The sequence below is a fragment of the Hirundo rustica genome, chromosome 13, assembly GCF_015227805.2.
Source record: "Hirundo rustica isolate bHirRus1 chromosome 13, bHirRus1.pri.v3, whole genome shotgun sequence".
Classification (NCBI taxonomy): Eukaryota; Metazoa; Chordata; class Aves; order Passeriformes; family Hirundinidae; genus Hirundo; species Hirundo rustica.
Genome location: NC_053462.1, coordinates 16,521,023 through 16,545,960, shown reverse-complemented (window position 1 = coordinate 16,545,960; position 24,938 = coordinate 16,521,023). Strand labels below are relative to the sequence as shown.

Below are 24,938 nucleotides of genomic sequence, written 5' to 3'. Positions count from 1 at the left end.
ATACAGTAGCTTTTCTGCAATTTAGGAAAATAATATGCAGTAGTTTCCAGAAAAATGCTGTTCCAGGTGGGATCCACTTCAGCTTTGAGCCGGGGATGTAATGGGGTTTAAATACTCTTTTAATGCCCTCTAGTGGAGTCTGTGGGGCTAAATACAAACGGACTGAACATGCAAAGATCCCGCAGTTTAGGGCTTCTGAGTCCTTACCTTCCATGCCTGCTTGAACTTTCGGAGGTTCATTTGCTGTTCCAGTAGAAGGGCGGGGAGGTTAAAATCCCAGGCAGTGCTCTGTGTATTCCTGCAATAGCCTCACACACTGAGATCAGTTAAAGGTGGACTTCACAACTCTCTTGATTTTGTGGCTTGTCACCAGCCCTTAAATATATCACATGACTGATTTGAGTCTCATAGCAACACATTTCTCTTTGCATTCATTTAATTCAGGTCTAATCTAATCTGCAGTCAGCCAGTCAAGGGCATAAGTAATGGTAGTGTTCTTGCTGTATTATCTTTTTCCTTATAATCTGTAATAACTAGCTCAAAGAATGTTGATGTTTTGTAATTTAAAATAATTTAAATGTAGTAAGGCAAAACTCCCATTCCCAGTGAACATCCCAGCTAACAATCTCTGTTATAGACCCACAACCTGAAGGATGAGGGGTTTGGTGTTTGAATAATGGCTGCATTACCAAGCATTTCCCCTCCCCGTTCTGCATCTGAATTAGAGCAGGTTTCAAGTGGCAGGGCTGGCAACAGTGAATAATTATTTAGCAGGAATTAAGTGGCTGTCAGCCCACTTGCTGGGGTCACAGAACTTCTTTTTGGTATGGCTTGGTCAAGCATCCAGGACACAAATAGCAAGGATTACTGTGAGTGAGGATGGGAGCCCGCTGGCAGCGGCCAGGCACAAAGCTATGCTTGGCTTGTGCTGCTCTTGTTAACACCTGTGAAAGTGCACATTACCTTCTCAAACAAAATAACAATCATGGCAGTATTGGAAGTAGTCCTGGCCTTTTCATTACAGAAATGCTCCCAGGTGCCGTAATGACATCGATGCTGTTATGTTGGAAGCATGCAACAAACGACTGAATCCCCAGATTTAGGCAAGCTCATGCATACAGATGTCAACCAGTTTTCAAGTTTTTTTGTTTTCTTTTTTCCCTGGACTCCAGTGTTTCCATAGATGCTTCCAGGATTCTGGCACTCATCAACCACCGAACACTGGTTTCAGCTTAGAGTTGTTATCCTGAATAATCCATATTCATATTTCTTCCCTGTACCAAGAAATATTAAATGTAACACGTGACTGATTTGAGTTTCATAGCAAACTGACAAATGGGTGCAATTAGAGAGAGGCACACCCACACATACACAATGGACCAGATTTTGGAAAGTACAGTACATACTGTGCTAAGTCATGCACGCTCTTTGCCTGTACCTAAACTTACATGACAGCATTTGCAATATTCATATGGAAATCGTCATTTCTATGCATATAGAGCTGTTGGAGCACAGTAATTTTGTGTTTATGTGTCGCATCATTTAGAAGTTTAGTCTAAGAGCAAAAGCTTGAGAGCTGCATTTTGATTTTAGCTTTGCCTTCAACTTAACCACCTTGTGCCAATTATCTACCCTCTGCTGTGCCTGGAAGATAAACTGCCCAGGCACTGCCCTCATGCTTTGATACTCCCTGTACCCTGAGGCTTAATTCATTGTTTGCAAAACACCACAAGTACTCAGCTGGAGGATGCTGTAAGAAGTGCAAGTTGTATTTGTTTTCATTTGATGTGTCTGGTCTTTCATAACACCATTTGTCTGCGTGTGACAGTGTTCAAAGCCAGGTTATGTGCTAACCAGGGCAAGTCAGCATTAAGGTCTTCACTAACTTCAGTAGCTTGATTTCTTTTAAATTAACTTTCCTTATGGATAATATTAGAATATTATGTATATTTCAGTGCCTTGAAGTTGAGGATTGAGAGGGTGTTGTGCTAAGCTTGTACCATGAATGTCAGCAAAGCGTGTCAGTAAAACATGTCATAAGTGCATCTGATACATGAAGTGCTTGTTGTGAGCTTTGCAGTACAAAGAGCTACAGGGCTTATTTGTTTTTTAGGTTAAACTTGAAGATTCCTGTGTGTGTTTTGTCCCTCTCTACCGAAATAATCCTACTTGCAAACTGTTGCTGTTAACTGATCCAAAGGATAAAGAGACAGGTTAGAATTGGTCAAAATATTTTGAAATTTGAGAAGCTGTTTCTTTACCTTTAAGATGGTCTGCTTGTTTATGTATTTAAATATTCTGGGTTTTGTTTTGAATATGAAGTGATACCAGTTTATCTGTCAAGGATTTGTGTCAGTGGGCTGTTGATTAGGTGGAAGAATTGACAATCGGCTTTTAAATTCTATGCATAAATTCTCTACTGGTAGCTGAAAAATCACCTTGGGTAAATCTGTTATTCTTTCTGACTTTATTCAACAGGGTAATATTTTTTCTAATTCAGAATTATGTCAAATTTAACACATTATGGTTTGGATAGAATCCTAAAATCCTTAAACAATAAAATACAGGTATGAAATTGTATTGCTTCTTACTGATTCTTATTTATATTCTTTTTTTTACTTCATGGTATTTTTTTCAGTCCTGGGTTTAATTGCCTTTTATTTCCAGTACTGGTGTGTGAGGGCTATTTACTGGTGTGTAGATTAAATGAGGAGCTGGTGTTGTTGTGAAGCAGTGGGCTGTAGAATTTTTGGAATATCTGCGATGAGGACATGAACTTTTGCATTGACTCTCTGTGTCACTTAGGAAGTACAGAACACATGAAACCTCTTAAATTTCCAGCTTCCAAATGCGGCAGCAAACTAATGACATCTGCCATTAAAAACTAACTTTTTTTTTGAAGAGGATAAGCTACAAATTATGCCTGAAAGGCTTCAATAGCCAGTATCCTTAATAATAAAGCAAAGGCAGAGGAAAATTCTCTGTTCAGTTCTAATTGTGGCAGGTTGCACTCCTAGAACAGGTTCTGTTAGTGCAAGTGTTCGCTGTTCAGTCCTACCCTGTAACCAGGAAATGTCTTCAGAAGAACAAAAAGCAGATTAAAATCGCCTGTGGTTAGAGGTGAACTCTGCAGTTTTCCAGCTCCTTCTACACAGGATTTCAGCTGGACCTTTGCTAATGGGCTGTGATTCACAGGAGAAGGTAGGAGACCTTTCCAAGTTCCCAGTGTAGTCGAAAGACTTTCTGGTCCCTCTGAAACTATTGATGTAGAATTACTCTTCTGACCCTAATTTATATATTCCATTAATGTTTATCTGAAGAGAGTTACACACTGGTATGATAAAGGGGAGAAGCATCTACACCAGAGGCCAGACTTGCTCAGAGTGCAGTTGTGCTCTCATGTTCAAAGGAACGTAGCTGAAAACAGCACTGAGTTAGTTTAGGCTGCACAAGAGGAATTTGGATCTGTAACTACAAAGCAAAAATAGAGAATTATTAAATAGGTGCAGGTGAAAGTGCATTTAGCACAGCTCTTCAGTCAAATGATCTCATAGTATTAGGAACAAGAAGTATTAATGAGATACAAGCACACAAGGAAAAATGATTTCTTACAGGAACAAGTCAAACAAGTCCAATTGGAGCCTAAATTACATGATAGCCATCTTCATTAAAAGCTTAAACCTAGCAGAATAAGCGCCTTATTATATTATAAACAACAGCCTTACTGACTGCTGTAACCCCCCCCCCCCCTTGCAGAATTCCAGCTTAAGTTACCAGTCCAGAGTCAGAGGAACAGAGAGCTCTCTAAGCCTGGTTATTTAAATAAGGCCTACATCACCTGGCTTTTGATATTTCCTTCCAAAAGTATGAGTTAAAGAATTTTCTGGAAGTTCTTTGTTTCTGGATTTTATATACTATAAACATGTGGCCAGTTTTCCTGCACACATCAGATTTGACCAATATGATTTTTTTTCCCCTTTAGATGAGTTTTAATAAATTTTCATTAGTTCTTTAAAGCCTGCTGGGATGTGTGTGCATACCTGTACATATGGGTGTATAGATTTGAAGTATTTTGTCCTAATTTTTTTCCCACAGCTGAGCAGATTTGGAATTGACTGTGCTAATTGGGCAACTCCACCTGGATTTGCTCACCTACATGACCTTTTGTTCTGATCAGTGAACAGATCAAATTAATTCAAAACCAATTCCTTCAGAGAAAGGCAATATTTTTTGACTTAGTCTTTGTTACTTTAAGGACATTTTACTTTAAGGACAGAAGATGAAAACATGTAACAAGTTACATAATTTTGTTTTCCTGACTTGAGCTTTACACTTGTGAAACAAATTTCATCCAGATGGAAGAGGGAAGCAATCTTGCTGTAGTTGATCTCTTCTCTTCCTCTACCTGTCCACTGCATCTGCATTTTAGTTCTCTTCCACAGCAGAAGCACTTTTAGAAGCAAATTTCCTGGTTGTCTCCACATCCTGTGTTTCAGTTTGGTGGCATTTAATTCTTGAAAATTGGTTTAAAGAGGGGTGGATTTCACTGCTGAGATTTATTTTTGATCCTCTTGGTAAGATGAGTTGTCCAGAAGTGATGTGTAGCTTGTGGTTTGAAATGATCTGCCTATTTCAAAGGAAAAATGGGTATGGCAGCTTTTCTGTAGGACTTGGTCTTGGTTGGAAGCGCTTTTAATTTATTTTTGATGGGCTGAGTGTTGTGTTCTGTTAGTATATCTGTACGGATATTTTTATGAGAATGTAAATTGCTTTGTAAGGGCTTACAGAGCATAACATGGGTGATTAACATCTTTATAACACTAAATAAACATACCTTATTGTGGCATTTTCTGTATGCTGCATCTAATAATTCACAATAACTGTGAGATGCCTTGGAACATTTATCACAAGACATTTGCAACAAATCACTGAGTGAAGCTTGAATTGCAGAAGAAAATGTAACTGGTTGCAGGAATGATCTATCTGAGATACTTGAATGGCTGCCATTCCAGCAGGAATCTGCCTGCCTCCCAATCCTTAATGTATTTGTTTTGATAAAATTCCTAGAAAAGAGTGAGAGATGCTCTTACTCCGTTATGAAGACAGGGAACTGTGGGACCCAGCTAGTTCAGGGTATGTTGGTGCTGCAGAATGCAGTTCAAAGGAGGATTTCTGAGCTTGCTCCAGTATCAGAGTGCTTCCACAGTGGAAATCTTGCAAAAGCGACCTCTTTAAGTGTGCCAGCAATCTGAAATAGTGACAGAATTAATGTAAAGATGACTTTACCGAAAGTACTGCTAGTTTATCTTAGATACTTATTAAACAAACTCTAATTGCATCTCTCATATGTAACATCACCTCTATTTAGTTTGTAACTGAGGGATGTGTTTCAGCAATTCAGATAAGGCAGGGGAAAAAGAAGGACCAAGCTAGATGTTCCTTTATTTTTTACTTCTTTGCTCTGTGTGTAGAATCCTGATGTGCACAGTTCATTTAAATAGTTGCATACCGGTGTGGAAACATTCAGCCAGCATTGCCTAGGAAGTAAAAATATAATCCAGACCTGAGTTGGGAAGGGATCCATGTTTGCCCAGCAAACGTATGGGGTTTTTATTATTTCATAATCACAATTGCATTATGCTTGATGCCTAATTCAGCTCAGTCCTGGATTCCAAACACCCGTGTGCTGTGGAGTCCTGTGCTCCGCTGCCTGTCAGCTTCTTGCAACACTGTGTTTGTCTGAGTGCAGGTGATGAAAGTACTGAGGTTTAGCAAGCTGGTACTTACAGGGCAAGCCACCCACCTGAGCATGTGTAAACCCCATTAATTGTGACCTGAAATGCATTTCTCTTGATCTTGCAACTGCAAGATCCAGCACATCAAGTCTTGCAGTTGCAAGGTCACTGTAGTCACACACATCATGATTCACAGGGTTCAGGTGATGTGTGTTGGCAATAATTCCATCTCTCATGATCAGGTGAACTTAACTGAATGTTTTGGAAAGAACAACAGGACTGGGAAGGGAGAGAGGGGGAACATGTGGTCTCGCAAATCATGTCTGCATTTGAGTGTTCCTCAAAGTTGATTATAAAATGAAAATGAGAGTATGGGGAAGCATGGATGGATTTAACTGCGGACCAGATGTTGACTTGAAAAATGATAACAAAAAGCAAAGTACATATGTTTGTGTGAAATTTGGAGAAATGTTTTCCCTTCAAGGAAGGCATCCATATAGATAAGGTTGCTCAAGTAATGTGATGTGACAGTTGCTATGTCAACTGGTGTTCCCTTCCACACATTTAAATTATTGAATAGCACAGTAAATGTTCTGTAAAAGCAACTCCTTCCAACATGGTTATGCATCTTCCCGTTTTCCTCAAAGCTTTTAAAAACTTTTCTGACCTTTGCTATGTGCCTTGTATGTCTGAGCTGTGAGCCAAACCTCTTTGCAGCTCTTATTAAAGTCAGCATTTGGCCCATTATGTCCCCTTTGTGTGACTCAGCTCCCTTTGTAGCTGCATGTTTCATGGATGTGTAATGGAGCAGTGGCTGCTGCATTTGAAAGCAGAGGAAAGGGTTTGAGGGAACAGATTGAATCCATCACAGAAAGAGTATGAAAATCCCATGCAAGTAAGTGCATAATATTTAATGAATTGAGTCTGGTGCTATAAACAGGCATCTGCCCTTGCGTGCAATACTTCTTCCTTGTTAACCCAGCACACAAAGTGTAATGCTTTCTGGCACATGCTTTAATAATTTATTGGAAATATAAGTTAGCTAAGCGGAATCTCCATCCTTAAAGCCAGCAGGAGTGATAGAGTTTGAAGCAAAAAGGGAAATTAACCTGTGTGCATCAGTGACATTTGTTTAACCTAAGGCTAAAACAGGTAAATGATGAATCCTGTCCTTAAAGTAATTTCATTTCCTCATGTGTGAATTTGTTTCTAACTCACAGATGGTTTTGAACTTTCTCATATTTTTTCCCTAGCTGGGTAGTTTAGAGCCAGTCGTTGGAGCACTCTTGTAGGACTCAAGACATGTGCTGTTCTTTTCAACATTCTTCCTATATTCTGTTCTATCTTCGTATATAAAAAATGGACGTGGTAGGTGCCCTATTTGAGGGTATTAAAGATCCTGGTGTTCTTGTGCAATCCTGGAATCGTGGCCATGTGCTTTAGGTGAATGTCACCAGTGTACGGATACTAAAAGTTCTTTTTGCTGAAATATTTGCTGTTTGGTGTGTCTGGGGTCATAAATGATCAGCTTTCTGTGTTCCAAAACCTCATGTAAACCCTTAAAATTTATTCTCTATTCTTTGAAATGACCCCATGTCAAAACTTTTCTTTCTGAACAAGGCTTGGAAGTAATTTCAGTGTCACTGCTGCTGCTTCAAGTCTTTTCCTTGTAAATCTATTGGCAGGCAATGAATTCTGTAGATGAACATGTAGGAGTAGGGTTTAAATACTTGTTCCTGCATATGTGAAAGATTGAGGAAGGATGGGAAGAAGTGGGGTGCAAGTTTTGCATCACACCTACATGAGGACTTGACTTACGTGGGTTGCTGATACACTTTTGCTTCAGGGCAAAGTGTGTCTTATTATGTGTGTCTATGTCTGTCTTTTCTTGCTAGAAACATCTCTGTGCATTTGAACCTTGGGGATTATCTGTCCATGCAGAGATTTAGGAGTCTGTACTCTAATGGTACCCGTAGATAGAAATTCAATCACAGAGAGAGGTGAAAAGCTGTTTGATAAAGCAGATATGAGAATTTTTGTGTTTGACTTGCATGAGTGCAAATATGTGCACTGAAATATATGCAAATATGTGTGTGTGGGCAGGGGAAAGTTTGAAAGAAACTAGAAAACTGTAACCTTTATCCAGGTAGCTCTTCTGTCCCAAATGCCACTCAAACCTACTCTGCTACTGAACTTACTATTAAGCAGGAAGTGCTTTATTCATATGGAACACAGGCTGTCACACCAAAGTCACATCAATTCCTGAGAAAAATTACCTTTACTTGATACCTCATGCAGTACTGAAAATTGGATATCAAGGGACGTGCAGGTGAATTGAAATACAATTGTTGTTCTGCTGCCTCACAGCAGAACAGACTGGAGTCAGCTTCAGGGAGAAGTAGATCTGAGGCTGCCTGTGGAAAAATTCAGAACCTACTTTGTATTTGCTGGTAACGTGTTGCCCTGTTTTTGTTTTTGTAGTTTTGGCAGTTTATTTGAGCCAGCGTTGGTGGCCTGTGGAAGATGTTCTGAAGACAGCTGATCCTGCTAGAGATGGGCTTGTTTTGGTGAGGATGCTATTTTGAACAGTTGCCTTTATCCTGGAGCTTCCCAGCCAGAACTATCATGTGGAATTGGCTCTGGTCTCCTACAGCTCCTCCTCTGAACCTGTGGGGTTTGGGCTCTGTGGCTCACCAAGTGTTTCACATCTCCAGGACACAGTGATGTGCATGTTAGCCCTCTCTAAACAATTCTGTGCATGCAGTTTATGATTCATGTGTGGGATTTATTTTCTTTTGGTTTTTAGTTTACCCTCACTGCCTACTAAAGGAATAACCATAAATTGAATTACTACATTAGCAATAATTTCTCACAATAACTGTCTGGTGGGAGGTGTTACTACCCTGTGGAACAATGTCTTATCTAGCTAGTTATGTTTTTTTTTCCCTTGGATATTGTTTATGTTGTGTTCATTTTATGAAATGGTTGGTATTTAGTATTTTCTGTATCCATAATTCTTTTCCCAAAAAAATTATTTTGGTAAGATTGAACTACTTCTTCATAATTTGAAAGATTTGGGTAGCCTGTAGTCTGTTTGCAGCTAAGAAGTCTGAAGCCTGTTGCATCTGAGCTTTGTGTTGTCATGAGGTTAGTAAATCAGTTTTGTTTCCTGCCCAACCCTCAGTGTCTTTGGTCCTTAATGACTCCATTCCTTTATCATCTTTTCCTGTCACATATAGACTTTAATTATTTGTAGCATTAAGTAGATGTTTTTTGGGTAACTGAACTGGAGGGATTTTGAGATACCAATCCTTGCAAGATAGACCTTGGAGCCAGAGCACAGGCCTTTGGGCTTTCAAGCATCTCTTTATCAGCAGAGAATGAAAATAATGTTTGAAAAATAGAAATCTTAATGCGCCTAGCTCATTGCTAAAAGGTGAATTGCCATTATTTGTGGAAACTTTAATTTCTTTTTCAGCATCCATGTGACGCTTGTTGGCTCCAGTTTTTACCTTGATGGTCCATATAATCTTGTTCCTTTATATTCCTCCATCTTCCTCTCCTGTCAGTTGTCTCCTAAGAAGCCCAGCACAGCATAATTGTTTATTTTACACCTAGATTATAGCTGGTTAGGACAGACCACTCTCTGTTTTGTATAGTGTCTGTCTTAGTACAGTCCTGGCCCACTAAATTCTTCAATGCTGTGGCAACACAGGTAATAGGGGAGAGGTGAGCAGGCCTGCAGTGTGAATCCAATCTTCATTTCACTTTTGAACAGGATTAGATTGCCTTGATCCAAATCTGGTTCCAAAGCTGTGACTAGTTCACTGTGACTGCAATCAAGATAGTTCTGCTGCTTTAGAATTTCTCTCTGTGACAACAAGGGATATGTCAAGCTTTATAAATAGTTACTTAATTATTCTGTGCCCTCTGGATAGAGGGTGAAAGACTAGGAAAAACTGTTTTTGTTATTCTAGCTGAACCAGCTCAGGAGGTATTTTCCCCAAATTAAGTGTACATGTTTCTTGACCTCCTCCTTCCCAGCCTCTTTTGATTTTGAAACCTTTTATGAGATGCAAAATACTATTCTCTGCCTCATTTTTCTTTGGTCTGTTTTTGTTTGTTCTCTAAGGTCCAGACATTTGGAGAAAGGATTGTCCTCTTTGTTCTGAACTGCATTATTTTTGGAATACTGGAAGGGAGTTCAGCTAATGATGCATTCTTTCTACCTCACTCTGCCACCGAGCGTGCCAAGATACTCTGGAGAAACGGCGAGGCTGCTGCCTTTTACTCGGTCAAGATGAAAGGTAAGGTCATTTTACAGACGCAGTTCCACTGGTTCCTAATAGCTAGAAATGTAATCCTTTTGTTTATCTTTCAGTATAAATAATCCTGGCTCTCATTTACATTTTTATATGAAATCTCCCTCAGAATTAATCTGAGGAACAAACATACCCAGAATTTGGAAGCCATCCATGTTACTTTCATTTAAACGTGATAGTTCCAAACCCTATTCTGATCTGAGGTACTGCCTTACTCCAATAAAATGTGCTTTAATGCAGCCAAGTAGGAGGTCATACATCTAGGAACAAAGAATGTAGGGCCTATCCACAGGATGGAGGACTGCATCCTGAAAAGAATGATACCTGGAAAAGGAGTGCAGTTCCCAGAGGAAAAACATATGGGAAGTTGGTGGTGACAAGAAGAGGAAGGACCCTTGAATGTGTGAGGAGCAGTGGCTGGGTTGTGTAGAGGAAGGTGTGTGCACTAGATCAGTCCTGGAATGCTTTGTGCAGTTGTGGCACTCCCAGTTTAAAGGATGATGATTAGTTGATTTCATAATAATTGATTAGGTGGCATAGAAAAGAAACAAAATGTGTTTTAATTCTCTAGGGTTACCTGATTAACTTTAGTAAAGGTCTTTTATTAAACACAGGTTCTGTATTAATGCCAATAATTGCTATTAACCAGTCTGGAGTGGAGGAGGCTTAGTTGGAATATCTCCAGGTATGCAGTTGAGCCTGTGCCCCACATGGGAGCTGGTTACCAGTCCGTGTTTAAGATTCATGGGAATCACCTTGATACCAGCAGCTTAAACACAGAGAAGATGGGATCTTTGGAAGCAAAGTATTGTCCAAGTCAGGACTCAATAGCCATCCATCCAAATTGGGAGAAAAAGAAACAGCTTGAGAGATGGGTTGTTTTGGATTCCAGAGGACACTCTGAAGGTGCCTTCTCTGCTGCAGTCCCAAAGGTCAACAGTAAGATGTTCTGCTTCTTGGGATGGAAAAATCCTGATACACACAGAGGTGTCGCTTGTACAGCACCGTGCTGGTGCTGCTGCACCATCAGTGAGGAATCAGGACTCAGCCTATGATCAAGGAGCCTTGTCTGTATCTCTGATTATGCTGATGAACTGGTTTGTAATGGCAAACACAAGTACATTTTCCTTTAAGGCCATAAATATTCCTGAGCAAAGCTTTTGGAAAGAAACACTTGTAGGGGCTGTAATGATTCATGCTTCAGTAAAATAAATGTGCACAGTAGTCTGTTATGGGTGGAGTATTAGCCAAGTTGAAACTGTTTCTGAGTAAGTTGAGAGTCACAGTTTGGTTTTAAACCAGGTCCACATAAAACACAAATCCTTCAAGTCCAGCTTTGTCAGCATCTGCCTTTTCTTGCCAGTGTTTTTTTTCTCTGGGCAGCTATATTTGTTAGTTTTTGGCCTGTGTCACAATTTACTGCAGTCTTTTGCCAAAGCCTTTTCGGGAAGCTTGAAACTGATTGTTTTTGCTGCTTCTTGCTATTTGATGTACGCATTTAGAAAATAATTCCTCTTTCTGAAGTTCTGTGATTTCAATTTCATACCAGCCATGCTGTGGCTGATTCTATTCTCTCTACTTTTTAGAAGAGCCCTGGATTTATTAGGCCCAAAACAGACTAAGATATATCTTCACATAGAAGCTGTATTTCACATGGTTGTTTTACATATTTTTGTAATTTATTTTTTTAAATCATAATGTAAGTTCTTTTTCCTTTTGCTGTCCTGGTCAGAACATTTAGTAGAGGCAGCTTTAACTATAGGACTTTATGTTGTGCTGGACCTCTGTTACAGCTTCAGAATTATTTTCCTTTGTGCTCACCATGTGATTCCGATTCCCTTTATTTCTGTGCTCTGCAATTACTTGATCATTCTTTCCAGTTTGATTTTTCTTCATTGGGTAATTGACATTCTCATATTGACGTATTCAACTGTATTTCTCATCTGTGAATTTTCCATTATCTACAGCATGACAGAAAACAAGCTTCAGTGGAGGCAAATAAGCCAGAAAAAGGTCTGTGGAGCTTGGCTCTTTCAAACATAAGTCTTCTGGGTGAATCACAGAAGTGGTGACCGAGGAACAGAGATTCTGGTCTATCTTTGCTACAGATTTAATGTGTCCTTATGCAAACTAAATTTTCAATGGACTTCAGCGATTCCAATTAACTATCTTGGCAATACTGTAATGTCATTTCCATTTGCCAGTTCCTAGGTGGCCTGTACAAAGTGAACTCGGTAGTTTTGGTCCAGTTCCATGCTTCCATCCATCTTATGACCATCCTTAACTGGATCTCTTTTAATAGTCCAGCTAAGGGGGCACAGATGGTCTCGAGCACTCGCCTCTGCAGTAACTACTGCAGGTCAAGGCTTTGAGACAATTTGGCCACTTCTGGCACTGGCCAACCCTGCACCTGTTGTATAGATAAACAGAAGTCTCATTCTTCAAGGCTATCACTTTTCGTGAGCATTAGACACCTTTATTAAAGCAAAATTTATTCATGACTGCACAGATCATCAACTTGGCCTCTCTGGAATGTGCCTATTCCTGTCCAATGACAGGCATGCAGCATTTACCACTGGGTATACTAAAGATTGATGAGATGTACTAAGCCACTAATGAGGCTGATAAGACACTTTGTCACGTGCCAAGATAAATGTCTCCAATTTTATCTATGTCAGCGGCTTCCATATCAGACAGCTGAGCAGTTAGACCTGACTAAATGGAGCTACTTAAAGGTACAATAGGAAATGACAGTTCCCTCTTCCTGTACCTTTCTCTGCAGGCAGCAACCTGAAAATGAGCTATTTTGCAGAAAGCTTTCATAAAGATGCTTGGGGTTTGGAATCTGTTTTATGTTGTTTAAAGTATTTATTTCATGCTCTGTGTGAAAACCTCAGAAAGAATGTGTTCTGTGTGGTGATGTAGGATTAATTACCACGGTTACTGACACTTGTTTCTTGTGCAGTGAGACCATGTAATTCCCTGAAAGTTTTTCCTTTCTTATTTACTGAGGACTAGTAATTACTAAAAATGGACTTCACCACCTTCACATAAATGCCAGGAGAATGCAGAAGATTCATGATGCATATAAATCAATAAGGAAGTAGGAGGATGCAGTGAGCCAGGAGTGTCTTAATGCTTTTAAGAACAAACCAGAACAAAATCCCTTTTTTATAGAGCTTTTTTTTTCTCCCCTACTGTTATGTATTACTGTCTGTAACACATATGAGCTGCCCAGCTGCAGACCAAGCTGTCTGTGGTATGAAAAACAAAAGAGTCAGATTGTCAAAGCTTGTCCCTTCCCTCCTGAAAAATCTTAGCAGTAAAAGTGTGGAGTGATGTGACTCAAACCAGCCTTGACCAAACTGAGTCCTCTGAAAAGGCTGTAAAACATGCAGGTGTATCAGGAGTAAATGCATTGTTGGCTTCTCATTCATTCTTTAGAAATGCTCCATAAATCACAGTTTGAGAACACCTGACTACAAAAACTTTTGAACAGGCATGGGGTAGGCAAAACAGCAACTCTGGCCCAATCTCTGCTTTTTTTCCTACACCATAACCTTAGAGATGATCTTTGGAAGTGGCTTCCTGAGCTCAAATTCATTTCACACCTTTCTCCATACAAGTCTTTGGAAGTATCTTTTGATACTTGTGGCCCAGGTGCTATTCTGTTGAAAGGCATCCTTAAAAAGATAACAGGATTTTACTTTTTCATTGATTATATACATTCCATTTAGGGGAAAAAAAAAATAAATTGGAATTGAAGTTAACCTGAAAGACAATTAGCTGAAATCTTGTTGAATAATTGCTTTTGTCTCCCTCTGTTTGCTAGCAATAATATTTTTAATGTGCATTTCTGAGGTGGATTGAAGATTCTGGCTGTAATGAAAATGAAATGACTACATACCAGTCCAGACATGAATTCATTTAATTTTACTGAAGCCAGAACCTTTGTTCGCCTTCTCACATACAAACTCACACAATGGGTTGACCTTGGGTTCTGCTCTGCAGAAATATTCCCCACCCTTCACACAAGTGCTCATTCTGCTCCAGGCCTGTCCAAACATGTGTGTGCCAAGCCAGCTTGTTCAGCAGGGAAATAGTCAGTGTGCACAACCTTGTTTTGTTTGGGTCTGTTGGATGTGGGGACCAGATTGGTTTTTTCTTCTGGTTTGTGGCTCTTTGGGAATGCTAATGGCTGTCTGCTTTTCCTGCCCTTGCAATATCTGTTTGCCATTTTGCTGGCTCCTAGGTTGGTCATTTGGCACTCGTGACCTAACCAAGCAGATCAAAGGCTTTCAAAGGGCAGACTGCATGAAAGCTTCCTTCTCCATCACCAGTACCCTTATTTTCTGTCTCCTCCCTCACCTCAAAACTTTGTCTGTGTGTTCCAACAATGAAACAACCTCTCAACCAAATGTGTGAGAGCCCAGTGGCCACCTCCAGGCCACCATTAGCTTATGGTAACCTTGTGCTATTTGATGAGAAACAGGGACAAAGTGGCCTTTGTTCCAAAGGTTGGTTTGTTTGTTTATTTTATTTCAAATGCCTGTGGGCTGTGACTCTCCTAATGTGTTTCCCAGGGACAAGGTGAAGAATGGCTTCATGGTTTCTTTATTTACAGTGCCTTTAGACATGACAAGTTTTTGTCATCTTCTCAACACAAAATTAGGAGCTCAGGCATAAATCACTCAGCTCCTGGGGTTGCTGCACAGCATTCTCCTCAGGATTTATAGGAGACACACTATATGAGATAATAACAAACTTAAAAGAACACTTGCAACATGCAGGAATTCTTAAAGACTTCATGAGGAAAAGTTTGTCCCTTAGAACAGATGGTGCAATTCTGCTGGAATTTGACATCTCTGTTGGGTTGGCAGCTAACAATGGGACTGGGGATATACTCAATTTTTTGGCTCATGACAAAAAGAGTAACTACCCATCATGTGTTACAAATATTGAAAGGTTATAAACACCACCACAACCCACCCTTTTCCAACAATGTGCTGGAACATGTGTTTGAAGTTAAGCATGCACTTTGATTAAACAGGAGTGAACCAAGCCTAATCAAGATGTGAGTGGATGGTTATGTAGCCACATACTCTTGTTGTATGGCTCAGTCTGTGAAATGTGGATTCTTGCTAAATGATGAGCTTGACAAATCAGGGTCTAGAATTAAAAATAGTCATGTATGCTGTGCTGATTTGGCATCCTAGAAAAGTTAGGCCTGTCCAGTATCGGCGAAAGGTGCTGCACTCCAACCGAAGGAGCAAAACTAGGCCCCAGACTAAGCCAGTTGTGGGGATATGACAAAGAAAAAAATGATCTGTTAAATAAAAGTCTTTTATTGGAATTCAGGCCTTCAACAGGATATCAATAAAACTGAGAAACAGGTCTTAGTGAAGCAGTGAAGGCTTCATGTCTCAGGACATTGGAAACTAGACTGAGTCAGGTCCACTAGGAAGTAGTAAGAAAGATTAATCGAGAAGGTCTTGATGAGACTTAAGCAACAAAGTATGAAAACATAACCATTTTCTGTTATAAAGACATGGGTATCCATTTGTATTTAACCTGCCAATGTACTCAAAAGCAGCATAAAATATTCCTTCATAAATGTTTTCTAAAAATTAAAAGAAATCAATGAGGTTTTTCTGTGGGGACCTTATCCTATATGTAGATGTTTGATGAACTGATGTTGGTCATTCATTTCAGCACTGAGTGCTTATGATGTAAAGTAGTTTGAAGTTCTGTTTTTATGTTATTCCCTGCTGAATGGAAGTGCAGCAATAGGACCCTAGGTTGGTTCGGGTGAACATCAAAAGTTTGGATGCTGAATGTCTGTTCTTCATCAATTCTCTTGACTCCAGTTTGAGTTTACCATTTGTGATTGCAAAATAAATCCCTTGGTTCTGTGTTTTGGGGTTTTTTTGGACAATTTTCACTGAGAATTAGTTTTAATAGTTTGGAGACTCATGCTTGAGTCTGTATTTTGTCGGCATGTAGAGCATTATGTCATGACCCCGTGATTTCAGTTAATTGCCTTAATGTGTTTGTTAGCAGGGACTGTCCTTGAGTGAAACCCCTGATTTAACACTGCTAGTGGTAGTTCAAGTGATGGACTAGGAGCACCTACATGTGTGATAAATTATCACTCAGTAGAAATGGGGTCACTTACAAAGGAGCTCTTACAGTGCTTTCTTAAAATGCACCACTCAGTTGTTTATTTAAAGGAGTACACTGACATTACATTCAGAATATTTATCTCTCTTTGGTTTTAGACCATTTACATCTTTTCAGTGAGCTTTCCTATATACCTTGCCTGTGTACCAAGATGGTGATTATGAAGAATCAGAACCTGGAAAAGTCTCTGGTGAGACCTGCCAGCCACATGTTAGGCAGGTCCTCTCCCTTTCATGGCACAAGTCATCCTCCTGGAAAATGTTTTACTGTCCATGCAAATACACTTCAGCTGGGATCATCCTCCAGTGTGTGTGGCTGATATCACACACAGTTAGTGCAGCAATACCAATTTTGTTTGCAAATGGATGTGTTTCTCCCTGTCTGTTTTCAGGGAGCCTTTGTGATGGCACAACCAGTCAGTGTTACCTGCTACCAGTTTTGGATACTATCTTCGTCCAGAGAAAGTGCAGAAGAGGTGGCCTCGGGATGAAAATGTTGCATGATTTCTGTCAGTCTTTCCCGGCTGAGGATGCCTTGGGGATCAGCTGCCCTATTTCTGCTGCCATGTATCAAGGTAAATCCTTTGATGCGGACACGTTAGGTAAGGGTCATGCATAATGTATAATTTTCAATATGGTCTTGGTAAGATTCTCTTCAATGTGTAAGAGTTCAGTGGCCTTGTCTGAACCGAACCGTTGTTAGCCTGCAACTGGTTCCTTTTCCAGAGCCATCTGGAATTTCCTGTGGAAAGGTAGGCCAATATTTATGTAAGACAACAAAAAGCACAAAACTCACAGTGCCAGTTCGATACTTTGTGTTCCTAGAACTGTTCTCTCTTAGAACTCTGCCATTGCCCTAGACAGGGACTTACACATTTTATTTGACACCACAGGGAAAAGACTCATAAGATCTTGTCAAGCCCACACTATGCACATAATGCTCTGGTAGATCTTGCATTTTTAAGAAATTACATTTAATAGGTCAAATACCCAGACTCTACTCAGTCATCCAGTTACATCAGTGCTTGTTTTGTGTCAGCTGTCTTTGAACACTTGTCACTTTTAAAAGATCACAAAGTAGTCATATATCTTCTCTGTCTTCAGGTCAAAACTCTAGTTTTGCTAGTAATATTCACAGAAAATATCTGTGCTCATGTTATTAATAAAACTGCCTTCTTTAGAAAAGTACTTTGTTTTAAGGTTGCTCTCTGTGTGGTGCAGTCTTCACCATCGTTTTTGGGGAGATGTTTTGATTGACTTACAGCTTTCCTGGTGTTTCCTAATAAATGTCAATAAAATTTTGTCCACATCTGTTCTTTCTCTTGGTTATTATGTGCCCTGAAATGTATTCAAAAGCACCTGAACAGGTTCTGCTACTTCTAAATTCAGGGAGGGAATAGTATTGACACATTCCTTCTCTTCTCCCAATAATGTCCATTTTTCCTTTGGTGGAGCTCAGGGATTTAGAAACCCTGGATGAGACAGCTGCATTTCTTATGTGTTAACACTAGCATTATATTGGAAGGCTGTGCTTTTGTCTCAATTAAGTTTAGAGCTAATAGTGAATAAATTTGACTTGCATCGTGTTTTAATTAGTTTTCTTTTATAAAAATACCAATACTGTAAATTAAATTTTGAGTGTATTGAAGTCGCTGTCTGTTTTTAATTTCATTGGAACCACATTTTCATACTTTGACAAATGAATGCAACCTTTAAATCTCTGTGCTGAAATCTCTGAAACTGTGGACAGTTTATTTAACATGGACATGGCATTTAAGCTGCTGTAGAGGCCTAAAAGGAAGGAAAAAGCTGTTTAGCAGATACCTGGATTCTAGCATATATATAAGTTTCAGTTGCTTTTATTGAAATAGTTAATTTAGTCTGGATATCCTTGGATAAAATGTATGTCTGTGTTCTGCTCATTATTGTAAGGCAAATGTTTACATACCAGAATTAGAGTTTTTGTTTTGACATCCCATTGTTAAACTCAACTGAAAGTTGAAGATAAATTACCCGTTCTGTAGTATGATGAACTACAGTGGGCAGGGTAGGACAGTAATTTTGTTGTTTACAGATCGCTATCTTAGTGCAGTTGATGCAAGCAATAGGGTGGTGGTTAAGGGAAGTGTAAAAATCCCCTTTAAACGTTTTGAACTGTTTGTTCTACAGCGTGTGCCTCCTCTTGACACTGCGCACATCCTAAGGATACCACTAAATAGAACATCCTTCAGTTTGATAACACAAGCACACCTAAATTTGATAGTTTATCCAATTTTTTGGATGGTCAGCATGTATTGACAGTGATAGGAATCTGAGGCAATATGGTTTTTAAAGGTGATTGTACATCTATCACAGGTATCCTGAAATTTTTCTGGTGGTTCTTCCTATTTCTGTTTTTCCACATCCAAAGAAATAAATGAACCTAACAATGAGGCATAGGGGTAGGTGTAGTGAAAAGGAGAGTGCTATTGGCCCAAAACCAAACTGAAACAGAGCTTTTCTTTATAAACAGAAATTAAAGTAGCATTCTGAGTGGTTAAAGCTGGGAGACAGAGGAAAACCTTTCCTTTCAGAGTAGTGAGGATAAAAAACCACACAGTGCTGTTAGTCTGAAACCTACTGAGTGTCTGGACGTTGTTCTGTGCTGCAGTGCCAGAGGAAGGTGCTCAGGAAATCATTTCAAGTCCTTTATTTCTGCACTCACAAGGAAATAATCTAGCCTGAAACAGATGGCAGGATTCACTTGTGACTGTTTAGGCCATTCCACATAGACTTTTACTAAAAGTCCCAGCCAAAAGAAAGAGAAGGAGGATGAAAAGGGAGAAGAAAGATTTCTAATGGAACTAATGAGAATAAGTCTGAGGGAATTCCTGAGATAGAACACACTCCCTCTTCCAATGTACTTTTCACTCATTCATGCTTTTACCCCTTGATTTCTCCTTTCAGTATGCCAGAAATTCCTGCAGGCTCATCCTGAGGAGCAGAAGCGACTGTGGGAAGTGGAGGCACCAGGAGATTGGAGCCAGCGAGTGAATGTCTGGTTAAAAATTCAGATGGAGTCATCCCCTTCAGGAAGTGAGTTAAAACGAACAGTGTGAACTTGTCTGTGTTACAGTTCTATAAAGATGAGAAATGTAATCAAGGGTTAGGTGGTGATCATGGAGAGGTGATGTCTCTGTTGTTTGCACATGGAGAAACTACTGAGTGTGCAGTCCAGTGCCCTCATCTTCTCACAGTAAACAGAACAATTCTTAGAAATTATGAGGTAATGAAATGGAGCCACAGAGCATCTGAGAGATCCTGAACAAAGCACAGCCAGGCTGTAACTCCTGTTGCAGTGCACTTAGAGCAGGGTAGTAGTTAGCCCAAAAAAATCTCTTGCACAACACATTGTCTGGGTTATAGACAGGGGTTTGTTTCTCTGAAATTGTTACAAAGAAGAAATTTGTATGGCCAGTGGGCAGTGTGTTTAATTACCTTCAGTTGCTGCCAATACCATTCTTGGATGGAGACACAAAGGTTTTCATTATGGGTTTTGGAAGATTCCAAGTACTCTCCTGCAGGGTAAATCCTTTTTGCTGGGAGCATTTTCTGCCTGCTTCACAAAAGATAGAGACAGAGTAGTGAAACCTTTTAACAGTTCTTATGGGGATCTCGTTGATGTAATCTGTTCAGCTGGTTGGAGGACCCAGACAGGCCCCTCAGCTGCATGCACACAAGCTGTGATAAGCACTGGGTTCCAAAAGGGCTCACATTGTCTCTTTCTGGAAGTGCAGCAAGGAGTGTTCCAGAGCAAATTGCTCCCATGCCTTCCCACATCCATCGTGCTCTGTTTTGGCTCGGGAACCTTCCGTTGAGACACCGCGTTTCATCTTGTCTGCAGCACCCACAGGAGAGTTAAGTCAGACTTTAGCCCTAGGCTGGGTTCCTCTGAAGCCATTATATTTGTGTTCCTCATGCTTTAAACCAGCAAAACCTGGTGTTGCTCTTTCCTTTAATCTTGCTAAGTGAAGTTTATTAATGGCAACTGAACAGAACTGTGATCAGATCAAAACTCAGCAGATCCTGAGGGAGAGGATGCTTTCCTTTTTCTTTCTTCTTTTTGCCATCTTCTAGAAGGGCAAACAGATGAGTGAACCAAAGAGTGGGGAAATATCATTCCACTGGAATTGCTGTCATTAAAAAATACACATGAGGCTAGGGAACTGCTTTGGCTGCAGCTTTCCACTACCTACAGGGGGACATTAAGAAAGATGGGGATAAAGATTTTTGTTGGGCGTGTTGCAACAGGACAAGGGATAGGGATTTTAAACTAAAAGAAGATAGATCCAAGCTAGATATAAGGGAAAAAAATTAACTGTGAGGGTGTTGAGGCCTTGGTACAGGCTGCTCAGAGAAGCTGTGGCAGCCCCATCTCTGGAAGTGTCCAAGGTCAGGTTGGATGGGGCTTGGAGCAGCCTGGTCTTGTAGAAGATGTCCCTACTCATTGCTGGAGATTGGATTAGATGACCTTTAAAGATCTCTTCCAATCCAAACTATTCCATGAGTCTATCTTTAGGGGCTCTCTTGGGAACAAGGGCTTCATTCCTACTTTCTCTGTTATGCAGAAAGCAAAACACAATGTAACACAATATTGTCAGCTTCAGTCAGGATCTATGGCAACAGCTGTGAAAATAGACAATTCTTATTCTGCTCTGATTTCTCAGATTCCTGTTGACATTTACAATGCTGTGCAATGCTGTGTTTTGAAACAAAATTACTGAGAAGAAAAATTGAATATTTTGCCCATATTCTGGGGTTTTTTTTCCCCACACCAGTTCTCAGGATTGAATACCATTAATGCTCTTGTAAGAATTCTACAGTCATACATATTCCAAAACAGGTTTCTGTAATCCTGAGGTCAGAATTTTCAATTTTGCAAGGTGGTGTGGCTGCATCTAGTGGCTGTTCATCTGAACTGCAGCCCTCTGTTTGCTGCAGCTGATGCTTCAGTTTGGATGTACACAGATACACAGGCATTTATAAACACACACATTTCTTTCTGCACTTACATATCTATAAAAATCAAGCTTTTTAGCATGTTGTCACACATAGTTGCAGTCATTCATTCTGAATTCATTCTTATTGTTTGAAAAATGTAGGAGATTTGGTTTCATCAAATAATCTCAGCAACAGGAACATGGTGACATTTCTCTTCTGGGACTGATTGGAGGAAGAGAAATCATTTCACATGGTTTGGTCGTGGTTGCTAAATCTACCAGGCAGTGAAAGGAGCTGTTTTGAAGTAATTTAGAGATATACATAAAACATGTAAATGTGAAGCTCATGCAAAACCAAGCAGGCTGAGAAGAATTAAAATAAATTTCAAGTGATTCTTTATCACAATTGGTCAGAGTACCTGTATTTTCTGAAAAGGAGAAAGGGTTATGGGTTTTCCAGGTGTAAGAGGTGAACAGATTATCTAGCAGAGTCTTCAAGACCCACAGTAATTTTGTTTCTGGTATAGTTGTTCACCTTATGTTTTTGTGGTGGTGTCATGGGGCACCCAGGTTTGGTTAACAGAAACAAAGCAAGAGGGATTGAATGTAAGAGTCAGGTGGCTTTTTCTGGTGGATTTTTCTAAATGGAAATAGCCATGGAAGTATGATAATGTTTTTTTTCCTTTTTGATCTCCTTCTGGGGCAAAAATATTCCCCCAATTTTACCAGAGGCTGAAGTGGGCTCTTGTATGGAGAAGACTCCAACCAGTAAACTCAGACAATTGGATATGGAGCAGATGAATAAGGTACAGTCATTAATATGGCATCTTATCACCTATTTCCCATTGGTGGCCTTTTCCCTTTTCAGTGGAGAGGTTTAAATATGAGAGATTTCCACAGGAGTGTTTTACTTCTGACTCCTGTATCTACATAGGTAGTCATAGCTTTATTATACATATACATGCACACTTATAAATTATAGCTAATTTAGATAGCTGTAATAGTTTGAGTAATGAAAGAATGCAGAATAGTTTTAATAAAATGCTTTAGTTTCACCCTTACTGAGATAAGGGAGCTGTAACCAAGCAGGTATACAGCAAACTCCAAGATTTTCATATGGAATAGCTTTCTGAGCTCCAGTTGTGGTCTTTTCTGTGCAGGAGCTTGAGTGTGACTTTAGAATGAAAAAGTCAAGCTCTTTATGGTCTTAATTATTTTATCTCACTGCTGAGATGCAGATCTGTCTGTGTTTTTGTAGCACCGAGGCCTAAAACAGACAGAGTGAGGTTTAAATGAAGCCTAAGCCATGTATCGAGAAAACAAATCACAGGAATGAAGCTTTTTCAAGTAATAAAGAAAAAGGAGAGACGAGTGGGAGCAAAACAGAGAGCTGCAGGGGTTGCCACACAATTAAATCAGTTTGTTTCCTTCAGCCCTGAGTGTCCCGGGGGAGCTGTGACGGCTCCAGCCCTGTGGTGCACGCTCTTGTTGTGTGCTGTGGCCACGGCTTCAGAGCCCACCCAGCCAGATCAAGGCTCCTTGTGCTCCCAGTTTTCCTTCTGCTGACACTTCTGGGAAGAGGCAGAGCAGCAGGGATGGAGCTGTTCTATACAGAAAATACAGCTGAGTTCCTTGCCTTGCACGTTTATGGTGGCCGACAGAGGTGTTTGGTATAAGGATCAAGTCACTGTTTATTTTGTTTGTGTTTTTTATTTTATTTGCTGTTCCTTCTGTCTTGGCTCTAATTTCAGGGTGTTGACTGCTTTCCTGGGGTTGGGCAAGAGGCTGGAGATGCCACGGAGGAAAAAGATGACACAACAGCAGCAGGGAACCTAAACTCACAAGGTCCTGAGGAGGAGGACTTGGAGCAAGGTGCAGGCAATGCTCAGCAACATAAAGGACTCAGGAAAAGAGCAGGTCCTGGGCACTTAGTTGGAGACAAGGCCACCAAACAATTTAAAACTACACCATAAGTGCTACTTCAGAAATCAGCAAAATTCAATATGATCTTAAAAATTGTACTTGATTCTTCTTAGTTTGTAACAGTGGAGAAATTAATTCAGGTATGATGAAATTTTATTGCAGCACACCTTCTTCAGTTTATGTTTTGTTTTAAATAAAGCTGTTGTTTACTAAGTGTCCTTTTCTTTTTCTTCTCACCAAGTACTTAAGTAGTAGCTGAGCCTAGTTATTTCCCTGCTCTGAAAAGATTTTATTGGCTTGCATGAGGTGTCCAAAGGGGAATAATTGGAGGGCTTGTAGGTACTGATGTGAGAAGATATTTCTATGGAAACCACATCCTGCATTATGGAAGAGAGATACCACAACACACGTTGGTATCAGAATGACAGTTGTATCTTTGCTTTCAGAGTGAACAATTGATCTTGAATTGCTTTCATTTGAGCTTTTCTAGCAGAAAAATCTGCCTTAAACCCTGTGGTGGACAGGATGGCACACAAAGGCCATTCATGCAGAAAAAGTTTGGTGCAGAGAAGAAGAGTGAACAAGCTCCAGGCATTAAACTGCCTTTCAGTTCAGGCACTGTGATAATTCTGTGTGCAAGCTCGGGGTGTAAAGCTTCATGTAGATTCCATATTGCATATTTTATTTCCTGTAGGCTCTTTCCTTGTTTTGCATTCAGTTAACTTGGAATTACAGCACACATCGCTAGATTACCACGCTGTGGCTTGGTAAAGAAATTTTGCTCTTTTACCACAGGCTGGTTCTGTGTTAGACTATTTTATTTTTTAATTTTTTTTTTTAGTGGAGAGTTTCAAAAGCCTGAATGTTGTGTTAATGAATTACAGGTGAAACAGTAAGGATCAGCTCTTCAGTCCAGTGGCAGAGAAGGCTTTGCAAAGAGGTGAACAGCAGGAGCATCCTGATAATCCTGGACAGATCCAGGAGCTTGTAATTCTTAAGTGGCTGCCTTGGAACAAGCAGAGGTAGTCGTTTCTTTCCAGAAACGAATCCAGCATTTCCAGGGAGACATTTCTGTAGGCAGGCATTGTAGGTACACTGCAGAGATGGAGATTTTTTTCCCCTGTACAGCATAATTGCTCACACATAGCCCCATCTCCCTGTTTTTGTTTAAGGTTGTGATTTAATGCAGCATTTATTCATGTATCCAAGTAACTCCTTCCCTGTTGAGCTGCTCTGTAAACCATATGCCTGAGACACAGTGAAATCAGACCTTCCTAAGCATCTCTTAAAAAAAAAAAAAAAAAAAAAAAAAGAAATGCTATAATTGGAACTTACAAGTTTTTGCCAAGAGAATTAAAACACTGAATCGTGTGCCAGCCTTAATCACGTTGCTATGGTTCTCTTGTTGCAAGGAAAGTGCATTTAGGACTAACTTTAAAGTCAGTTGATCTTAGGGTTGTTGAAAAGTCACCAAGAATGTGCTGTGAAGACTGCTAGAAACTCCATGTCCTCCTGTGGAACAGCCTATATTCTTATTAAAATTATGGTTAAATACATACTTTAAAAATTACAAATTTGTGAAGAGTTTGCAATATCAGCTGCTTTGAAATATGATAGAAATTTGTTATATCTCTGCTCATGAAAGCTCATCTGGACTTGCAGTGGCCTGGCAAACTGAACTCATGTCCAGTTTGTACATTATATTATAATGGCAGAGTAAGGAAAACTGGGGTTGTTCCAGCAAGTGAGGAACATTAAGAATTTTGATCTGAATTAAGTCTTTCAACAAAATTTTATCTA

At 39.9% G+C, this 24,938-nt stretch overlaps 2 protein-coding genes across 2 annotated transcripts in view; one reads left to right on the top strand and one right to left on the bottom strand.

Moving 5' to 3' along the window:
• The window catches only part of PGPEP1L (pyroglutamyl-peptidase I like), a 28,623-nt gene extending 28,320 nt beyond the window's left edge, over window positions 1–303 (bottom strand). The window contains exon 1 of the mRNA XM_040077227.1: window positions 208–303. Within this exon, the coding sequence (XP_039933161.1) occupies window positions 208–214 (7 nt within the window). The 5' untranslated portion in view covers window positions 215–303. The remainder of the gene's footprint in view (window positions 1–207) is intronic.
• Window positions 1–23,351, top strand: part of LOC120758680 (protein FAM169B-like) — a 36,193-nt gene extending 12,842 nt beyond the window's left edge. Inside the window, exons 3-9 of the mRNA XM_040077224.1 lie at window positions 2,114–2,213; window positions 8,217–8,302; window positions 9,868–10,042; window positions 16,629–16,811; window positions 19,183–19,311; window positions 21,945–22,021; window positions 22,967–23,351. Of these exons, the coding sequence (XP_039933158.1) occupies window positions 2,114–2,213; window positions 8,217–8,302; window positions 9,868–10,042; window positions 16,629–16,811; window positions 19,183–19,311; window positions 21,945–22,021; window positions 22,967–23,188 (972 nt within the window). The 3' untranslated portion in view covers window positions 23,189–23,351. The remainder of the gene's footprint in view (window positions 1–2,113; window positions 2,214–8,216; window positions 8,303–9,867; window positions 10,043–16,628; window positions 16,812–19,182; window positions 19,312–21,944; window positions 22,022–22,966) is intronic.
• Window positions 23,352–24,938: the final 1,587 nt, after the last annotated feature.